This window comes from Bufo bufo, chromosome 1, assembly GCF_905171765.1.
Source record: "Bufo bufo chromosome 1, aBufBuf1.1, whole genome shotgun sequence".
NCBI lineage: Eukaryota > Metazoa > Chordata > Amphibia > Anura > Bufonidae > Bufo > Bufo bufo.
The window spans coordinates 833,849,180-833,870,914 of record NC_053389.1 but is presented as its reverse complement, the minus strand read 5'-3'; the positions used below and the strand labels follow the sequence as shown (position 1 = coordinate 833,870,914).

Sequence of the window (21,735 nt, the reverse complement as noted above, 5' to 3'; positions counted from 1 at the left end):
TATGGTTATGTACATAATTATTTAGTTTATGACGTTTAAGCCTGGTCATCATATAGCGGGAAGCTTTATTTTCATGAGCGAATACTTTGTGTTGAGAGTGTAAAAAGAACTTGGCAGATGCCGCATTTATAAGGTTTTTGAGGGAAGCCCTGCATGAGGACAACTCCTGTAAATGAGATTCCAAAAGAGACCTTTTATGAGCACTTTCCAGGAAATTTATTTTTTCGTGAAGGTAATCTATCTGTTTTTGTCTCTCCTTTTTAAGGTGAGCACCGAGGCTGATACAGTAGCCCCTTATGAACGCCTTATGGGAATCCCAAACTGTTTGGGGTGTGACCTCAGGGGTGCAATTCGTAGTAAAGTATTCCTCTAAAAGGCGTTTCAACTTAGATTTAATATCAGGTGAGCTAATGAGTGGTGATTGTAAATGGAGATATATGGGGGCGTGGTCGGATAGGAGAATGGATCCCATTTCAGCCCTGGAACACAGCTGAAGATGCTCCTTTGAAATGAATAGATAATCTAAGCGTTGATACGACCTGTGTATTGATGAGTAAAAGGTGTAATCTCTAGAATCTGGGTGCATAGTACGCCAGACATCAATCAAATGATACTTGGCTGAAGTTCGCAGCAGGGAGCGAATACTCTTTTGGGATTGTGCAGATTTATGGGAAGAAGAATCAATGAGGGGGTTTAAGACAAGATTTCGGTCACCTCCTAACACTGTAATGCCCTCTCTGAAGGATTCCAATTTTAGTAAAACTGATGTTAGCCAGAGTGGTGACTGTCAGACAGATCTGGTGACTGTTCGGGGCGTATACATTCACAAAGGTATATAGGTGTTGACCCATTTTACCTTTGATCATTAGAAAGCGACCATCAGGGTCACATAGTTGATCGTCCAATATAAAGGGAACCTTGCTATGAAAGCCAATACTCCCTCCTTTAGAGTTTGATGTGGGGGACCCACAATGATACCATGTAGGGTAAAATAAAAAAAGACAAGTTGGGGAAGTGATGGGTCTTAAAGTGGGTTTCTTGCAGGAAAACCACATTCACTTTCTCTTTCCTCAATATCCCAAAAATCTGCCTCCGTTTGGACGGTGAATTGCAGCCCTTAACATTATAAGAGGCAATATTAATAGCCATCATAGGGATAAGGAGGAGAGGCAATTTGCTGAGTTATGTAAGCGTGAAGACTTGATAACCAAGTGAACTGCATAAAGTACTCAACATTCAGACGAACTGATAGTGAGGGAGGCCGTTGTCTTGGTAATGAAATGACCCGTCTCGGATCGATACACCTCGAGTTATTGGGAGACCTAAAGAAAAAACTGTAAAACAAACAAATAATGAGTATTAGAATACAGTGAACAGATATAACGTAAGGGTCCTGAGGGACCTGGAGAAAAGGGGGATATGGCATTTGCCAGTTAAGGACCCGGCTCTCTATTATAAGCATTATGATAGCCATAAGGCTGAAGCTACATGGTATAGGTGTTAAATGGGTATGGGCGCATTAGACCATAAACCGTCCCTTAATGAGTTATCTAGTCTGAAGATATAAAGAGAAAGTAGGGAAGCAGATAAGCGGGTAAGGGGGTATGGAAGGCGGTGGGATGAGGGAGGGATATAGGGGGGGAGTGAGGGAAGGAACAGGAGCAATTCAAGGAAGGGAAAACAAGCAAATATATATCCTCAGACTACTGAAACCAGGGGAGATATATATAAAGCAGAATGTGTCCCCGACGATGGAGGTAGCAAAAGGAAACAAAGGCAAATAATCAAACCCTGAGAGGCCTGGGTTTCGGATTAGCACATTGAAGGCTGTGGATTGCTAGCAAAATATTAAGCCTGGGGCTGCTGAATACATAATATGGCAGGAGGGCGCTGAGGACACAATAGGGCAGTAGTTTGCCGGATACACAATAAGTTAGTATGACAGAAGATAGACACTAAGGCATGATGTTGCTGATTACATTACATAGTAGTGGTCAGGGAATGCTGAGTACATATCAAAATTAGAGAAAGAACCAGGATGGATATCTCAAGAAGGATATAGAGACAGGGAAAGATAGATATCAGAAAAGGTAAACTCAGAGCCTTATACTCATCATAAGAGGTAAACACTGAGAAGATACAGCAATATCTTGCTTCTGAAGACGTCAGTAGCTATGCATCTAGGGGTGAGAGGATGGCTTTTCTTTTTCTGTCTTTGGGCTTTGGGGGTGCACTTTGTTTCAAAAGGCACAATCTTGGGAAGTTCCAGGAGTGATGTTAAGTCCTGGACAGTGTCCCAGTCCTCAATTTCCAGGGGTGGAATGTCCAAGAGATCATATGCTGGGCCCAAGTCCAGGTGTGACTTTATAGTAATCCTCTTGCCTTGGTAGGAGAAGGATAATCTAAATGGGAATTGCCATCTGTAGAAGGATTGTATGGCTCCTGAGCCAGTCCGTGAGAGGCTTGAGAATTCTTCTTTTTTGTAGAGTTATTGGAGCTAGGTCTTGAAAGACACTGATTGGCACTCCATTATATTTCACTCCTCCTGGCTGACGGGCCTTAAGTATTACCTCCTCCTTGTCCTGGAAATGAAGGAAACGGCAAATAATGTCCCTGGGAGGATCAGTACCACTCGGTTTCGGACGCAGAGCTCGGTGAGCTCTTTCAATAACCACTGAAGCGGAGCGTTCTGGGCCCAGTAGTTCGCCACAAATCGCTTTGACGATGTCCGGAGAGTCTTGGGGAGAGTCCGTCTCTGGGACACCTCTAAAACGCAGGTTATTGCGTCTCCCTCGATTTTCCTGGTCTTCCAGGGCGTTAAATGCAGCATTTAAGTGGGATTGGCATTTCTGCAGGCTAATGGCTGTGGCCGTCTGGAAATCCAGAATCGCGGCCTGGTTGTTTTCTAGGGCTTCAACTCTGCCTCCACTGTGTCTTACATCTTGTCTGAGGGAGGATATTTCGCTCTTTAGCGGTTCCATCACTCTTTGTAATGCTGAGTCAAGATATTTTCTTGATATCGGGAGTTGCTTACGGTGTCTGTGGTCTTCAGCGTCGCTGCCGTCAGCTTGCAGATCTAGCTCACTTTCCTCTGCCTCCTTGTATGTCTCCGGCGCCATCTTTGCTTCCCGCGCTGCGCAGATGGCAGCAGCTTTTTTGATAAACTTGTCCATTTCTCCACAATTGGTCGAATGCTTTTGGGAGAGGGACGAGTCCCCTGATTTCTGCTGGCCGATTTTGGCCATTTATATGCCAGGCAGCTAACGTATGCTGTGAAATAGCCGGGTCTGAGCAGCAGAGCTCAAGCACACACGTCCATGCCGATAGAACCGGAACATTTTCGGGAAGTTCGGCCGAACTTCTCGAACCCGAACATCCAGGTGTTCGCTCAACTCTATTTATGTACTAACATAAGAACAAATAGAACATCCAAATAATATTGTACAAGCTAGATAGTTTCTCAGTCCCCGGCCCGCCGTCCTAGCCCAATAGCGTACAGATGATACTGGATGAAGAAAGAGGCGCCATAGCAGAGGAGCAAAGGAGATAGTAAAGAGAAGGAGAGAACGGCCATTATCTACCTAAGGGCTATCCGATCCTCCAAGGGGAGAATAATTTACAGCAAGCATATAGTATCAAGAGTATATAAATGAGAGAGCAGAAGAGGATAGAGGAGTGGTAGAAAAGGGGCAGAGAAGCTATACCACGGGGTATTACTTCACAGTCGCAAGCCCTATGGTTGCTGACTATTTCAGTTGAGACATGAGGAAAACAGAAAGAACAAAGGAAAATAAAATAAAAATAAAGGTATATAGTTATCTCTGAGTGTCAAGGACATTCGTGTAGTCCATATCCTCCTATGTTCCTTCAAGAACTAGGAGTTCAAAGGCCTCTGCTGTAGAGAGGTATGGTGTTGTCTTCAGGCCCCTTCTTCATCCAGAGGGATCTTCTTGGATTTGAATGACTTTGTCTTACAGACAACCTGCCAGGATGGGTGGTGTGGTAGAGCAGGTAGATGGAGGTTTTGGGACACTGGTAGCCAGGGTGGAATTTCAAATGGGGTGATTCCCAATTTCTCCCACGCAGCTGTAAGATCCTCCGGTGTGGAGAACAATATGTCTGCATATTGGGAGCTTATTACCTCGTAATGCATCAGCGAGAGGTTTTAAAACATGTCTTTTTGGCAGTATTCTGGGGGCCAGGTCCTGGAATACCAGAATTTTGGTGTTGTCATACAACAGATCCTTAGTGTCTCTGGCTGCCTTTAGTAAGGCTGCATTATCTAAGTAATCTAATAGTCCACATATGACATCTCTTGCCGGGCAGGATTAGGTCGTAAAGCCCTGTGGGTTTGTTCAACAATTATGGTGGTATTTGTAACACCCCCAAGTGGCATTACCACTCCTACACCCTGCTGCTATCTGTGAATGCTAACATAATGTTATCTTATGCATTTATTTCCAGGTCCCTAGACACTGTGCATTTATAATAATGTTATGTAATTGTTCATGTAATGTGCCTGGTTCACCAGCAGGTGGCAACAACTGTCACGGATGTAGTAGGGGAGAACACCAAAAGACAATCAGGAAGGAAGGGGAAAGACACTAGGCCTCACCACTAGGGAAGGAAAAGGGTCACCACCTACAAAACCCTGTTCCTGGCCCTAACTCCTATCCGTATGGGCACCTCTCAATGGTAGAGATACCCATACACGGGAACCTAGAAAACCCTGGTGACCCTCAGATGCCCTAAAGATAATGACAGGGCAGAGACCCCCTGTTCCTTCCCTGGTGAAGGAACTAGCGTCTCACTGAGGCCTATTAAACAACCGGGGGGGGGGGTACAAAACACGACAAGCGGAACACTAAACTTCAGAGGATGAAGGATGAACAGGACTTCAACACAAACCACACTCAAGCTCTTCCAAGACCAAATTAAGCTATCCCGAGCAAGGAGTGATGGGAAAAGTCACACTAAATAGGGCGTGGTAGAGGTCACATGATCCACACTTGACCAGGAGGTGTGGATATACCAGCAACACACAGACAAAGTGAAACCAAAAGAGGCGGTCAGATCACTAATGCATAGATAATCTTTCAGACCTTCTGGGACCTGTCTAAATTGCCGTCCACCATGACAGCAGCGGGAGGCAAGGAGGACGGCTCAACAGGTTCGACACATTTCTTTAGCAACGATTTATGAAATACGTTATGGATTTTCAACGCCTGAGGAAGTTCAAGATGGAAGGCTACAGGGTTAACAATGGCAGTGATCTTATATGGACCAAAAAATCTTGGGCCCAACTTCCAAGAAGGTACCTTAAGTTTAATGTTTCTTGTAGACAACCACACAGAATCACCCACTCTCAGGTCCGGACCACTCATACGTCTCCTGTCAGCCACACGCTTATACCTGTTGCCCATCTTTTTCAGGTTATTTTGGATTTTCCGCCAAATAGAAGACAAAGAAGAGGAAAATCGTTCCTCCTCAGGAATGCCGAAATTTTGAGCACCAGAAAATGTACCAAACTGTGGATGGAACCCATATGCCGCAAAAAACGGCGACTTATCAGTGGATTCCTGTCTACGATTATTTATAGCAAACTCAGCTAACGACAAAAATGAAGACCACTCTTCCTGATTCTCTGAAACAAAACATCTCAAGAAAGTCTCCAGATTCTGATTAGTGCGCTCCGTCTGTCCGTTCGACTGAGGATGAAAAGCCGAAGAGAAGGACAATTGTACACCCAGACGAGTACAGAACTATCTCCAGAATCTGGAAACAAACTGAGTCCCTCTATCGGACACTACATCAGAGGGAATGCCATGTAGTTTCACGATGTTGTCGACAAACACCTGTGCAAGAGTTTTAGCATTGGGTAGACTAGGTAATGCAATAAAGTGTGCCATTTTACTAAAACGATCTACAACCACCAGAATCACAGTTTAAATCCGTGATAAAATCCATGGACAAATAGGTCTAAGGTCTGGACGGGATGGGCAATGGAAGCAGAAATCCGGAAGGCCGAGTATGTGTCACCTTAGCACATGCACAGGTACCACAGGCTGACACATAGTCCTCAACACACTTACGCAACCCCGGCCACCAAAATCTGCGAGATATGATATCGATAGTCGATCTGCTCCCAGGGTGCCCAGCAAGCACCGTACAGCGATGTTCCTCGAACACCTTGTGACGTAATTCGGAGGGAACAAACAACTTCCCCGGACGACAAGAGTCTGGAGCATCCTCCTGTGCCTCCAACACCCTGGCCTCAAGATCAGGATAAAGAGCGGATATGACTACTCCTTCAGATAAAATGGGACTAGGGTCATTAGACTCACCCCCCCCCAGGAAAGCTACGCGACAAAGCATCCGCCTTGACGTTCTTAACCCCAGGGCGGTAAGTGACGATGAAGTTAAATCTGGTGAAAAACAATTACCATCTGGCCTGCCTTGGGTTCTGTCGCTTAAACGACTCCAGGTAGGCCAGATTCTTGTGATCCGTAATTACTGTAATAGGGTGAATTGCTCCTTCCAACCAATGCTGCCATTCCTCGAACGCCAACTTAATGGCCAGCAATTCCCTTTCCCCCACATCATAATTCTTTTCAGCAGTAGAGAGTTTTTTAGAGAAAAATGCACATGGGCACCATTTACTAGGTGAAGGACCTTGCGACAAGATTGTTCCTACCCCTACCTCGGACGCATCAACCTCAGCAATAAATGGCTGAGTCACGTCCGGTTGCATCAGAATAGGGGCCGAAGCAAAACATTCTTTCACAGCAGAAAAGGCCTGTAATGCCGCATCAGACCAGACAGAAATATCCGCACCCTTCCTAGTCATGTCTGTTAAAGGTTTAACCACCGATGAATAGTTCAAGATAAATTTACGGTAGTAGTTGGTAAACCCCAAAAACCGCATCGCATAAGCGCTTTCAGATTTGCGGGTCGATCCCAGTCAAACACGGCACGGACCTTCTCGGGATCCATACGAAAACCTGAGGATGAGAGCAGGTAACCCAAAAATTGCACTTCCTGTACAGCAAATACACACTTTTCCATCTTAGCATACAACTTATTCTCTCTTAGGATCTGTAACACCTGTCTCACATGATCCTGATGAGTCTCCATATTAGGTGAATAAATTAGTATGTCATCAAGGTATACAACGACAAACCTCCCCACCAGATGATGAAAGATGTCATTGACAAAGTATTGAAAAACCGCAGGAGCATTGGTTAACCCAAAGGGCATGACCAGGTTTTCAAAATGACCCTCAGGGGTATTAAATGCGGTCTTCCACTCATCCCCCTCCTTGATACTTACCAGATTATATGCCCCCCTCAGATCCAACTTAGAGAACACCTTGGCACCGACAATCTGACTAAACAAATCTGGAATCAAAGGAAGGGGGTAAGGATCACGGACGGTAATACGATTGAGCTCACGGAAGTCCAGGCATGGTCTCAGGGTACCATCTTTTTTCTTTACAAAGAAAAACCCAGCAGCCACTGGGGACTTGGATGGTCTAATATGTCCCTTTGCCAAACTCTCGGTAATATACTCTCGCATGGCCTTTCTTTCGGGTTCCGAAAAATTATACAACTGAGATTTGGGCAATTTAGCTCCGGGAATAAGATTGACGGGACAGTCATACTCCCGATGCGGAGGCAACTCCTGATTACCACTCTCAGAGAAAACATCTGAAAATTCTGAAATTAACGAGGGTACAGTTTTAGTGGTCACCATAGAGAATGATGCATTAAGACAGTTGTCCATGCAAAAATCACTCCAATCGAGAATCTGTCTCGCTTGCCAGTTGATGTTAGGGTTATGTTTGCTTAACCATGGTAAGCCCAACACCAACGTAGCAGGCAGACCCTCCAATACATAACAGGAGATAAATTCCTGATGCAAATCACCCACTCTTAAATGAATGTCATTCACTACCTGCGACAGACATTTTTGGGTGAGAGGTGCTGAGTCAATTGCAAAGACAGAAATACTTTTCTCTAATGCATTAGTAGTCAACCCATTAATGCGTACAAACTCTCCATCAATCAAGTTAACTCCTGCCCCACTGTCGATAAATGCTTCGATTTTCAAAGTTTTGAACTCTAGCGCCACCTCGGCAGTCAGGAGAAAACGGGTACTACCAGTAAAAGACAAATGTAGGTTTTCTTGCTTCCCATCCATACCACCAATAGTAATTTGAGGATTAAAAGGTTTTTTCTTTTTGTTTACACCTTGATACTGCAAGTACGGACAAATGTTCACAAAATGTCCCTTCTTGCCACAATAAAAGCAGACTCCTTTCACATGACCCAAGCTTTTGCCAGGAGTAGCTCCTCCTAACTGCATAGGCTCATCACAAGACGCAACTACCAGTGTCTCTCTACCATAAGTGTCAAAGGAAGCAGTACCCATATTGGACAGTACATCCTGAAGGTGAGGACCCCGAGATCTCTCCCTCAGGCGTCTATCTAGACGTACAGCAAGGGACATAGCTACCTCCAATGACACAGGATTTTCATGAAAGGCCAACGCGTCCTGCAGTCTCTCAGATAGACCCTGACAGAATAGGCTGCGGAGAGCAGGATCGTTCCACTCAGTATCGGTAGCCCATCTCCTAAATTCAGAGCAATAGGTCTCCGTGGAACGATCTCCCTGCCGCAAACTCCGTAACTTGGTCTAGGCCGGAGAGATCCCATCCGGGTCATCGTAGATGAGACCCAAGGCTCTGAAGAATTCATCTACCGACTGGAGGGACAGTGATCCGGTCGGCAGAGAAAAAGCCCAAGATTGGGCGTCCTCTTTAAGCAATGAAATAATCATACCCACACGTTAACACTGATCCCCAGAAGAGTATGGACGCAGCTTAAAGTATAATTTACATGACTCCCTGAACCGGATGAAATTGTCACTACCCCCGGAAAACCTGTCCGGGAGAACCACCTTCAGTTCAGGACAGGCCTGGGACTCACCACCGGAACCAGCAGCCTGTGGACTCTGAATCTGCAAGACAGTTGCGCGGAGGTCTGCTACCTCCAAAGTCAGATTCTGCATCTGTTCGACCAGTGCAGACATAGTATCCATAGCTGCACAGATCAGAACAAAAATGGCGGTATAGGCTTGGGATAATGTCACGGATGTAGTAGGGCGAGAACACCAAAAGACAATCAGGAAGGAAGGGGAAAGACACTAGGCCTCACCACTAGGGAAGGAAAATGGTCACCACCTACAAAACTCTGCTCCTGGCCCTAACTCCTATCCGTATGGGCACCTCTCGATGGTAGAGATACCCATACACGGGAACCTAGAAAACCCTGGTGACCCTCGGATGCCCTAAAGATAATTCCAGCTCTTCCAAGACCAAATGAAGCTATCCCAAGCAAGGAGTGATGGGAAACGTCAGACTAAATAGGGCGTGGTAGAGGTCACATGATCCACACTTGACCAGGAGGTGTGGACATACCAGCAACACACAGACAAAGTTAAACCAAAAGAGGCGGTCAGATCACTAATGCATAGATAATCTTTCAGACCTTCTGGGACCTGTCACAGATGTGACAGCAACTATGGCAGAGCTACACTTAGGGAGAATGGAACTCACCATTCCATTCTCCCCTCCTTTCTTGGTCAGAAGTGGGCCAGTCCTGTTTGCTACCAGAAAGAGATAGGGAGCTCTGGGGTGTTCTGGTTTAGACTCCATGTTGGAGCTGCCAGGATTCTAACCTATTCCCTGGCATAATCCAGAGTCAGACTACAGAGAGAAGTTGCAGCATCCTGCAGAAGCAGAGATTCCATTTAAGTCTGTTAGTACAGCAGAGCCAAAGAGAAACCAATGTAGCAGTTTTCGAGACGGTTTGCCTGCCAGAGTTAAGGCTAAAGCTTGCTGGAACCAAGATAAAGTCTGTAAACCATTTGGAGAAACGTTTATGCAAAGTAAAGCTGCCATTGAACTTCATCACAAGGTCTGGACTCAAATATTACTTCAAGTCCCTCAATTGTTCACCCTATTTGTCTGCTTTAGAGCCAATGCCTGGGGTTCCAGAGTATCCAGGTAGGAGCACCGTGACACGTGCACAAAACATTAAAGGACATTATAGGCCACCCTATATCACTCGGCCATTCCTAGACCTGGGTACCAACACCATTTCTTAAAGGGACTCCATCCCATTGTTGCTTTACTGCAACTGGGATCCCAAAACACTTATCTCATCTTAAAGGGACCCCTTGTGGACCACTGTTGCTGCATAGTCCTTTCTGGTCCTACAAGGGAGGAGAAGATGGTGGATACAACTTAAGGGAGGATGTCGTTTGTAACCTCCTTCTGTATGTCACTAACCCGTACATTCTTCCTCCTGCTCATGTCTTCCCGGTCCGGCGTTTTTCAAGTGCACATGATAGGAGGACATTACTGATTGCATGGCTCCACTGTGCTGTATTACAGCCATTGTGATTCCTCCAACGTCTCCGCCCTGTGCCCTATCTGCTGTATATCAGATTTAATGTCCACAATATCTCTCTGTAGGGGGATAGACCTTTGTTTAACACTTTCTTAAAGAAGAAGCGAGATAAAGGCAGCTCTTCTATTTTCCCCGTCCCCTCCACCATAGCACACCTGGTGTGCTTCAGGCACTTTCTTGTAGGATAGGCATTTCAGTGGACCTCAGGGCAGCCAGTCACAATGTCCAAATCTGCCTATCCCCCTAACACCACACATGGTCTTAGCCACACTCCAACATGAGTCCCACTTTCTCTACCTAATATGCCCTTCTATAGATCCCTCCTGATGCAGCAATGCCACATTGCAATGCTCAATGTCATCACTTTTCCTACATCAGTGTCAAGCTCTCAATGATGTTGGACTTCTTTTCTTGCAAATTGGCAACTAGAAAACTATGTGACCAGTAACACTGTTGGGGTTTGGTGGCACAGCAGCATACAACTTGCCAGATAGTAAGCAAAAGGGACAAAACAGGTGTATATATGAGATGGGACAGCCACACAGGGGCGACAAGTTGGGTAACTGGGGGGATTATGAGGGTTATTTCCCTTACTAGTTCATCTCCAAACTTCAGGAGATTCAATAATTGTACAGTATGTAATCTGTTGGAAAATTTAGCATTTCACTTATTGGGCACCTGCAGGTCTCTGGGGGACACCTACTTCCACAGCTTGCCCTGATGAAGACTTTATCCCCAGGGTTGCACTAACCTCTTCATGAATGTACGAATGTGTAGACCACAGAATAGTGACAGTCAAAGTCCAAATACTTGGTTGAAAAGGGTAAAATCTCTTTTAAAGACTGCTCATCTCCAGCCTGAAATAGTTGATTAAAAATTTTAAGAGTACTCCGCTGACACTTCGCACAGGTCAATGTTATCTTCACACAAACCACTCTTTACTTTACCAAGGATAACTTTAACTTACAAGATAGCTTGCACCATTTACACTCTCTCTTTACTCAGAAGGAAGAAACACTCTATTAGCTTGCCTCAATTTTCAACAACCCATCCTGCCCAGTACACTAATATTACTGGACTGGATCAAATTGGCCAATATACAGGCCACTGGGCAGCCAATATTCTACCATCTCTATTTCTCTAAAGACTGACCCAACAACTGTCCGTTCCTTCATTTTAAAGCCAACCAGTTCAAGCACAAGCCTTCTCCCACACTGGCCAAAAACAGGTATGTCAGGAACCGTTCTGTATTTAGTTTCATCACACACAATCTATATGCATATAGGGTCTGAAGAGGAGACATACTAACCCAGTCAAGGCCTAAATTGTCCCCTATCTAACAAAGTTTTGTCTCACAAAAAGCAGTCTACTGTCTTCACGGTTGTTATCCTCTCACAATGTAGTATATATTCTACTCAGGCACATCTCACTGGGATTCAGCGGGAGCATACTATAACCATTACATTGCTAACATGTCTTTCTGCGGCTATAGCATGACATCAGACTCCTCCAAGGATCCCTTTGTCAGGTTTCTTATTTGGGAACTTCTCTGTGTTTTCAGATTAGTCCTCTTCTCTCTTTAGTAACAGAATGGCTCAGCCTGCCATGTGGTTTCAACCACACACTGATTTATTTCTTGCTAGCAGCTCCCTCGTATCACTTCCTCCTGGTCCCTAATACAACAGAGATCTTTAATGGCAACAGATGATACAGATGGTGCTCAACTCTTTTAATTGTAATCCAATCTGACAAAGTATCTCAGGGAGTTGCCTCAACACATCTTCCTGATCAGGCAATCCTTACACATGGTCCCAGGATCTGGCCTCAACTCAGATCCACAATGCAACAAAATATCCCAGGAGATGGCCTCAAAACATCAACCTGATCAGGCAATTCTCACACATGGTCCCAGGATCTGGCCTCAACTCAGATCCTGACCCTTCCAGTACAAAACAGAAACTACCACACCGAAATTCTTTACTTTGTCTTCTCATCACCCCCTTCCTCCCCAACCCATTGTAGGTAGGAGAAGGAACACTCCCAACCCCCAACCATCCAGCACCTCCTGAATGGTCCATGATCAGAAGGCGATGAAGACCATGCTGTCCTGCCTCACCCACCACATTCCATCTGTCTCTGGACAGTCTACAAAATGTTTATTCAGTGAAACCCCCCAGCAGGACACCAATGCCTCACATTCTCCTCCCCAGTGAATGTTTGTAAGATACATGACTGTAATAGGGTCTGTAGGTCCGTGGCTAATAAGAGGAGGATGGAGTTTATGCATTGTCACAAGCACATTATGATGAGACATAAGCTGGACATGAGGCCCCATCACAGAGTACATTTATATAGGCGGTCATATTGTTAAGAGAGGTAAGACTTGCCTTTTCACATCCAAGTCAAGTTTTTATTCGAAAATATTTCTGAATGCAGTTATTATCCAAGCAGACATTTTATCGACATAACAATCATTATCTTCAGCAGTGAAGTCTCAGTGGAATTAATTATGAGAAAGCTCCTCCTCAGAGCTTCCACATAGTGATCTATATAAACTATTGAAATGACACAGGACAAGAACTGAGATATCTGGAGGGCATGCCGGATCTTCTGCAGAAAATCTATTCAACCAAGGTACAGTGCTACAAATATGTGCCACATATATTTCTGGTGTCATCTTATAAAACAGGAGGTGTTATATTATCTTCATGTGGGTGAAGAAGCCTTAGGGTTATATGAGAATGTACTGTAGTTCTACCACCGCACATGGAGTATTGTGACAATCTTTGGCCCCTTTGTACACACACAAAAAAGAAAAAAACATATGGCAGAACTTGAGAGGGTCTAATGGTGAGTAACTAAAGTCATAAATGAACAATTAGCCTCACGATTAACTGACCAGGGAGCTAAAAAAGAGAAAAAGAAACTTCCTAAAACATAAAACGACACACAGGCCTGTATCCATCAACCCTGATCCAGAGGTTATTCCAGTACTCACGATCACCACAGTTCACACTGAACAGAATAAAGCTTTGGGGAGGTCCACGCAGGCAGGAGTCATCAGGCAGCCATCTTCCACAAGCAGCTCTTCCTGATGGCTCACATCACATAGATCCTTTCAGTCACCACCACGCTGTGATTGCCAAACTGCAAAAATCATGGAAAAATCATACAGATCTCTGTCCAAAAACCATTTACTATGACCACATATAGGACAAAAGATTTACAATTATAACAAACATGAAAACCGGCACAACATTCCACCTAACCAAGGTTTCACTTCGTCTGAGCTTCTTCTGGGAACATGCATGACATGCCATGCTAATACTGTTTATACTCCAAGCTCACAAGCTCACAACTTGCTCACTACATCACAGGTAAAAAACATTCCTAAAACCACTTTTCAAACTAAACCTTCAATTTCTTTAATATAAAACAGTAGTAATCTGTATTATACATTAATCTGACATAATAATAAGATCTGCCTCACACATATCGCTCTTACATAGTCCCGGTGGAACAACAATGCCTTCACACTGATGTATTGAAAATGTATATACATTTTTTCTTCCAAAATTGTGTAGACCACAGAGTCAAATACTTTCTACAGGACATACAGTAGAGTTCTCCTAACAAATAGAGAAAAGCTGAAAAATATATAAATACATAGCAGACCCCAAAAATACTGTCACAATTCACTACAGTCAGGTGTTGCACTGCCACATCACACCTCCTCACATCAAATACATAACAGGTGAATGTGAACAGTGCTAGCAATCCCAGCCTTCCGCTTTCTAGATCTAACAGCTAAATGATAAGTGTGAACAGTGTCAATTTGCTGTTCTATACACTATTAAAGATAAGCAAATTTCTGGAATTTAGTTTTGGGTCAGATTCTAAAGAATTGGTCAGAAGATTTGGGTATAACTAAATTTTACACAAAATCAAAAGTGCTAAGATTGTCTTGTAAAGCTAGATATAATACTCTAAGGTCTCCTAGGACTCATTTATTCTCTCTTGTCTTTCTTGCAAAAACAGCAATAGAAAATAATGTCAGTGACAGTGAAATACATAGCTATGGGTAAATGCAGTAATAAGCACCGTCACATGTTTTATGCTCTTTAAAATTAAAACATATTCCAAAAATGATCTCCTATTGGGGGCAGATGCCTGCTAGTGTTTATACACACATGGTAGAACTAGAAAAAGCAATGGTTTGTTCTGAACAAGCATATGAAATTCTCCCTTTTTCAACACTAGCAGCAGCACAGTATAGAACATGACAAATAAGGCAGGAGATGTGCAGCCATGTAAGGATAGTAATAATGACAGTAGGGGGAGCAGCAATATGGTATAGAACATGATCCTTGCTGTTGTGGTCTGGTTCATGATGTAATCGAGAACATTGAAATGCCCATACAGATGCTCCAGCATATGCAAGGTGGAATTCAAGTTCCAATACTATTGCCTCTACTAGTAGTCATGTATCTCCTGCCTTGTCTATCAGGTTCGGTATTGTGGTACTGCTGATCCCAAAAATTAGATAATTTTTGGGCTGCTTGTTCAGAACAAGCCAATGCTCTTTCCAATACCATTGTGTGTGTGTGTGTGTGTGTGTGTGTGTGTGTGTGTGTGCATCTTACCTCAATGAGGGGCAATTTTTGGAACACATTTTTAATTTTAAAAAGCAAAATAAATCAGGAGGTGCAGTGTGCGAGAGAAGAAAAATAAATAAAAAAGAGAAAAAGATGAGAGAAAAATTTGATTTCCAGTCTTAGCAGTGGCTGTGAGCCCCTGACCCACTCACCTCATCTGGAAATACGGACATGCCTCCCACTGTCTCAAGTTGAGCTTTGTCCTTCACACAGGCTGTGGCCTGCTTGCAATCAAGGCCTTTCCTCCTCTGCTTTTATGACCAGTGCACACACATTTATCTTCACCAGCCAATGGCTGGCAACCCTGGAATATTTCAAGGAGGAGGGTGCCAATAGGTTCCTTAGCTTGCTAAATTCCTGAAAAGGTCTGCTGTATCCTGATGTCTGTCTATGTACCAACCTCTACATGTTTAGTGTATTTGGACACTCAGTTACCTGACCTATGCCTGACCTCTATATTAATTCTATGCTGTCTACTCTGACCACAGACCGATTGCAGTATTGCATGCAGTTTGCCAGCCCTGACCTCATATATACCTGACTATGATTTTGCCTGACCCTCAGTGACCTCTATTGGTATTTCTGACTGCTTTAAGTCAGCTGTCAATCTCACACAGACTACTAGAGGAGGTAGCAGCCTGGCAGTTTCCCTGTAGCAAAGTGCAGATCTCAATATAGGGGTTAAAGGTTGAATACCAGGGGACTACCAGTATAACGCCCTTAGGATTAGCCCAAAGCCAAATCTGTTGGTCAACACAGTAGTTTCACACCCACTGCCAAAACACCTAGGAGACCTCAGAGTGTTATAAACCGATTTTCAGGCCAACTGGACCAGTTTTGATTTGGATCAAATCTATTCATACCTGAATCAAATTTTCCAACCAATTTGTTAGACCAGGACCTGAATTTCAAGAAATGTGTGCATCAGTAGGTCTATGCAATCTTTGAGCCCATGATTTGCCTGAGGGAACTTTTTTCTTCTTTTCTGTCCAGGGAATGAACATCGGAAACCAGACAATAGTTTCTGAGTTTATCCTGCTGGGATTTCAGAGTCCTTATCGCTACCGAAGTCTTCTTTTTCTGTTTTTTCTTCTTCTCTTTTTGGCAACCATTTTGGGTAACCTCCTTATCGTTGTCTTGGTTTCCCTAAGCGATAATCTTAGCCATCCTATGTACTTCTTCCTAAGCCATCTCTCGTCATGTGACCTTCTGATCTCAGCAGTAATTGTCCCTTTGATGCTTGATATTATATACAGAGACAGTGGATCAATATCATTTTTTGCATGTCTTACCCAATTTTACCTTTTTGGTGCATTAGCCACAACAGAATGTCTCCTTCTGTCAGTAATGTCCTATGACAGATATATGGCCATATGCAATCCTCTGCGTTACTCTTCTGTGATGAACTTCCAGAGGTGCCTCCATCTTGTTTTTTGGTGCTGGTTCATAGCATTTTCTGTCATGTTGAACACAACCTTTCAAATATTCAGTTTGCAGTTCTGTGGACCAAATGTCATCGATCATTTCTTCTGTGATCTGGCTCCAATTCTTCAACTTTCCTGCTCAGACACATCCTTTGTTGAGATGCAGAACCTTTTGACTGGTGCCCCTCCAACTTTTTTGCCTTTATTGTATATCATTGGGACATATATATCTATTTTTGTCAACATAGTTAAAATTCCTACTACGATTGGAAGACAAAAAGCCTTCCTCACCTGCAGCTCGCACTTGACGGTGGTGTGCCTCTTTTATGGGACACTCATCATTGCCTATCTGTTCTTATCAAAAAATCAGACTTTAAATGTTCACAAAGTTCTTTCATTGCTCTACACAGTGATTACCCCATTGGTCAATCCTATTATTTACTGCCTTCAAAACAGGGAGATCAAAATTGCACTTTTCAAATTAATCAGTACAGACAGAAGAGCCTTGAAAGGTCTTCAGTAGTGTTAATCGAGCGCCAAAGTGCTTGGGTAGAACACTTTGGGATGCTCGGGTGCTCTACAGAGCACCCGAGCACAATGGAAGTCAATGGGAGAACCTGAGCATTAAACCAGGCATCCAACTGCTCTGAAGAGGGGAGGGTGCCAGGTGCCACTGAAGTCTATGCAGAATATCGCTGTACAGTGAGGAAATCCCCCAGTGTGAGTCAGCTGGCTTAGGAGTCCCTGCTCTGACTCAATATATAGATATGTCCATATATGGAGTCAGTGCTTGGGGACACCCAGTGTATTTAAATCTAATTTAGCCTCTGTTTATGAAATGTTTCTGACAAGATTTGAACTTACAACCTTCTACATTAAAGGCAAGGACCTTAACCACTCAGCTATAAAGCTGAATTGAATGATAAACTGTCAGGAAAAACCTCATAGTATTTTGTTATGTACTAAGTATTCCTATACAGCAGAAGTATCATTTTATATTTCAATATAGGTTAACATGTAGCTATATGGCATAGTGGTTAAGGTTCTTGGCTCTAATGTAGAAGGTTGTGCGTTCAAATCCCTCCAGAAACTTTTTAGAAAGAGAGATTAAAATTATATATTTTATATATTTTTTAGTAATTGTAAAAAATGTATGCCACAAAATAAATGTGTAATTACTATATATACAGTACATTCCAAAAGTTTGGACACACCTTCTCATTCAAAGAGTTTTCTTTATTTTCATGACTATGAAAATTGTAGATTCACACTGAAGGCATCAAAACTATGAATTAACACATGTGGAATTATATACATAACAAACAAGTGTGAAACAACTGAAAATATGTCTAGGTTCTTCAAAGTAGCCACCTTTTGCTTTGATTACTGCTTTGCACACTCTTGGCATTCTCTTGATGAGCTTCAAGAGGTAGTCCCCTGAAATGGTTTTCACTTCACAGGTGTGCCCTGTCAGGTTTAATAAGTGGGATTTCTTGCCTTATAAATGGGGTTGGGACCATCAGTTGCGTTGAGGAGAAGTCAGGTGGATACACAGCTGATAGTCCTACTGAATAGACTGTTAGAATTTGTATTATGGCAAGAAAAAAGCAGCTAAGTAAAGAAAAACGAGAGGCCATCATTACTTTAAGAAATGAAGGTCAGTCAGCTGAAAAATTGGGAAAACTTTGAAATTAAGGGCTATTTGACCATGAAGGAGAGTGATGGGGTGCTGCGCCAGAGGACCTGGCCTCCACAGTCACTGGACCTGAACCCAATCGAGATGGTTTGGGGTGAGCTGGACCGCAGAGTGAAGGCAAAAGGGCCAACAGGTGCTAAGCATCTCTGGGAACTCCTTCAAGACTGTTGGAAGACCATTTCAGGTGACTACCTCTTGAAGTTCATCAAGAGAATGCCAAGAGTGTGCAAAGCAGTAATCAAAGCAAAAGGTGGCTACTTTGAAGAACTTAGAATATGACATAGTTTCAGTTGTTTCACACTTGTTTGTTATGTAAATAATTCCACATGTGTTAATTCATAGTTTTGATGCCTTCATAGTCATGAAAATAAGGAAAACTCTTTAGAGAAAATTAAAAGAGGAGGGAAACTTACAATTGACCCCCTTAAATACTCTTTCTCATAATTGGATTCACCTGTGTATGTAGGTCAGGGGTCACTGAGCTTACCAAGCCAATTTGAGTTCCAATAATTAGTTCTAAAGGTTTTGGGATCAATAAAATGACAACAGTGCCCAAATTTATGCACCTGCCTAATTTAGTTTAAACAATTATAGCACTTTCTGTAAATCCAATAAACTTCATTTCACTTCTCAGATATCACTGTGTGTGTCTCCTATATGATATATTTAACTGACATTTTTTATCGTAACAACCAACGATTTATACAGGAAAATCATGACGATTAACAAGGTTGCCCAAACTTTCGCATCCCACTGTAACACTTTTATCATATAACTGTAGCACGGTATGTAATTAATAAGATATCGATCACTGTTTTTATAATATATATTGTTTTTATTCATATATTGATTAATTATGTCATTGAATGCACTCGGCTGTTTTGCATCATGCTCACATTTCTGATGAATTGTATGGTCTATATATACCTCACTGTGCACTTGTGTTCAATGCTTGAGAAGGCTCCATTGCTGAGTCGAAACGTTGCTCCTTTTTTTGCCATATGGGTGAATAAATATAGTTTTTCATTTGGAGTGCTGTCCTATTTTCAGTTTTTTACATTTAGGCTTTGGACATATGCCCTGGGACATAGCACCCGCCCTCAGTCTGCTCAGTCTTGCCATTGCTTTTCTATAGCCTATATATATATATATATATATATATATATATATATATATATATATATATATATGTGTATAAATGACATTTAGCCTCTATTTCTGAAAAGTTTCTGCTGGGATTTGAACTCACAACCTTCTACATTAGAACCAAGAACCTTAACCACTACGCTATACAGCTACATGTTAACCTGCAGTGAAAAATAAAATAATTCTTCTGCCGTATAGTAAATGACAAACTACTATGCGGCTCTGACAAAGTTTACCATTTTGCTTTATAGCTGAGTGGTTATGGTCCTTGCCTCTAATGTAGAAGGTTGTGAGTTCAAATCCCAGCAGAAACTTTTCAGAAATAGAGGCTAAATGTCATTTATACACATATATAAATGAATCAAGCATCAAACACGCGTTATTCGGCCAAACACTGCGATGCTCGAGTCGAGCACCAGTTCAGCCGAGCATGCTCGCTCAACACTAGAAGAATGTCCTGCTCTAGCATAGTTGTTCTATGGATAAGTGGAGCATTCCATCAATACTGAGAAAAGATGTTTAGGTTACATCAAAAAAATCCTATGGTATAAGCTTTGACAAATAAAGGATCTATTTGGGGGAAATATCATTAGTACACCAGGTTATATAACTCATACTTGACAACTTTTAGAAATGGACTTTATAATTTTAAGGGAGATTTCTGAACGGTGGTGCACAAAGTGGTTTGTGAATTCTTTTCTTTTTTACATAACCATGACCATTTCTGCAATAGACTTGTTAGCAAGCCATGTCACCTTTACACTCCCTCTAGTTATGATTGGACAGCGGAGTATAAGTCATATGTATTCCCCCCTGCTCTTCATATATATCATAGCTGTGTATTATATATTTGTGCCCCCTTTTTTCATGGTCTATGACATTATGGACACACATAAACTTCATATGCCTCCTCCTCTCTATAGAGTAGATTATGGCCACCTATAAGCTGCCTCTTTCCATTACTCCCTGTATAATACATTATGGCCACCTATAAGCCCCCTATACATTTTCATATTCTGCTTTTTTTGTGGCAGATAGGTGCATGTATATGTGAATATTGATTTAGACTGATACAGGGAGTGCAGAATTATTAGGCAAGTTGTATTTTTGAGGATTAATTTTATTATTGAACAACAACCATGTTCTCAATGAACCCAAAAAACTCATTAATATCAAAGCTGAATATTTTTGGAAGTAGTTTTTAGTTTGTTTTTAGTTTTAGCTATTTTAGGGGGATATCTGTGTGTGCAGGTGACTATTACTGTGCATAATTATTAGGCAACTTAACAAAAAACAAATATATACCCATTTCAATTATTTATTTTTACCAGTGAAACCAATATAACATGTCAACATTCACAAATATACATTTCTGACATTCAAAAACAAAACAAAAACAAATCAGTGACCAATATAGCCACCTTTCTTTGCAAGGACACTCAAAAGCCTGCCATCCATGGATTCTGTCAGTGTTTTGATCTGTTCACCATCAACATTGCGTGCAGCAGCAACCACAGCCTCCCAGACACTGTTCAGAGAGGTGTACTGTTTTCCCTCCTTGTAAATCTCACATTTGATGATGGACCACAGGTTCTCAATGGGGTTCAGATCAGGTGAACAAGGAGGCCATGTCATTAGATTTTCTTCTTTTATACCCTTTCTTGCCAGCCACGCTGTGGAGTACTTGGACGCGTGTGATGGAGCATTGTCCTGCATGAAAATCATGTTTTTCTTGAAGGATGCAGACTTCTTTCTGTACCATTGCTTGAAGAAGTTGTCTTCCAGAAACTGGCAGTAGGACTGGGAGTTGAGCTTGACTCCATCCTCAACCCGAAAAGGCCCCACAAGCTCATCTTTGATGATACCAGCCCAAACCAGTACTCCACCTCCACCTTGCTGGCATCTGAGTCGGACTGGAGCTCTCTGCCCTTTACCAATCCAGCCACGGGCCCATCCATCTGGCCCATCAAGACTCACTCTCATTTCATCAGTCCATAAAACCTTAGAAAAATCAGTCTTGAGATATTTCTTGGCCCAGTCTTGACGTTTCAGCTTGTGTGTCTTGTTCAGTGGTGGTCGTCTTTCAGCCTTTCTTACCTTGGCCATGTCTCTGAGTATTGCACACCTTGTGCTTTTGGGCACTCCAGTGATGTTGCAGCTCTGAAATATGGCCAAACTGGTGGCAAGTGGCATCTTGGCAGCTGCACGCTTGACTTTTCTCAGTTCATGGGCAGTTATTTTGCGCCTTGGTTTTTCCACACGCTTCTTGCGACCCTGTTGACTATTTTGAATGAAACGCTTGATTGTTCGATGATCACGCTTCAGAAGCTTTGCAATTTTAA

General features: G+C 42.7%; 1 protein-coding gene across 1 annotated transcript; it reads left to right on the top strand.

Annotated features, from left to right (window-relative positions):
• The first annotated feature begins 16,297 nt into the window (after window positions 1–16,297).
• On the top strand, window positions 16,298–17,074 carry LOC120990405 (olfactory receptor 10AG1-like). The gene has a single exon (XM_040419217.1). It carries the CDS (start codon window positions 16,298–16,300, stop codon window positions 17,072–17,074), a length of 777 nt encoding a protein of 258 aa, XP_040275151.1.
• Window positions 17,075–21,735: the final 4,661 nt, after the last annotated feature.

Coding starts and splice junctions, on each gene's coding strand:
- LOC120990405 (XM_040419217.1), top strand. CDS start 16,298: ATGTACTTCTTCCTAAGCCATCTCTCGTCATGTGACCTTCTGATCTCA.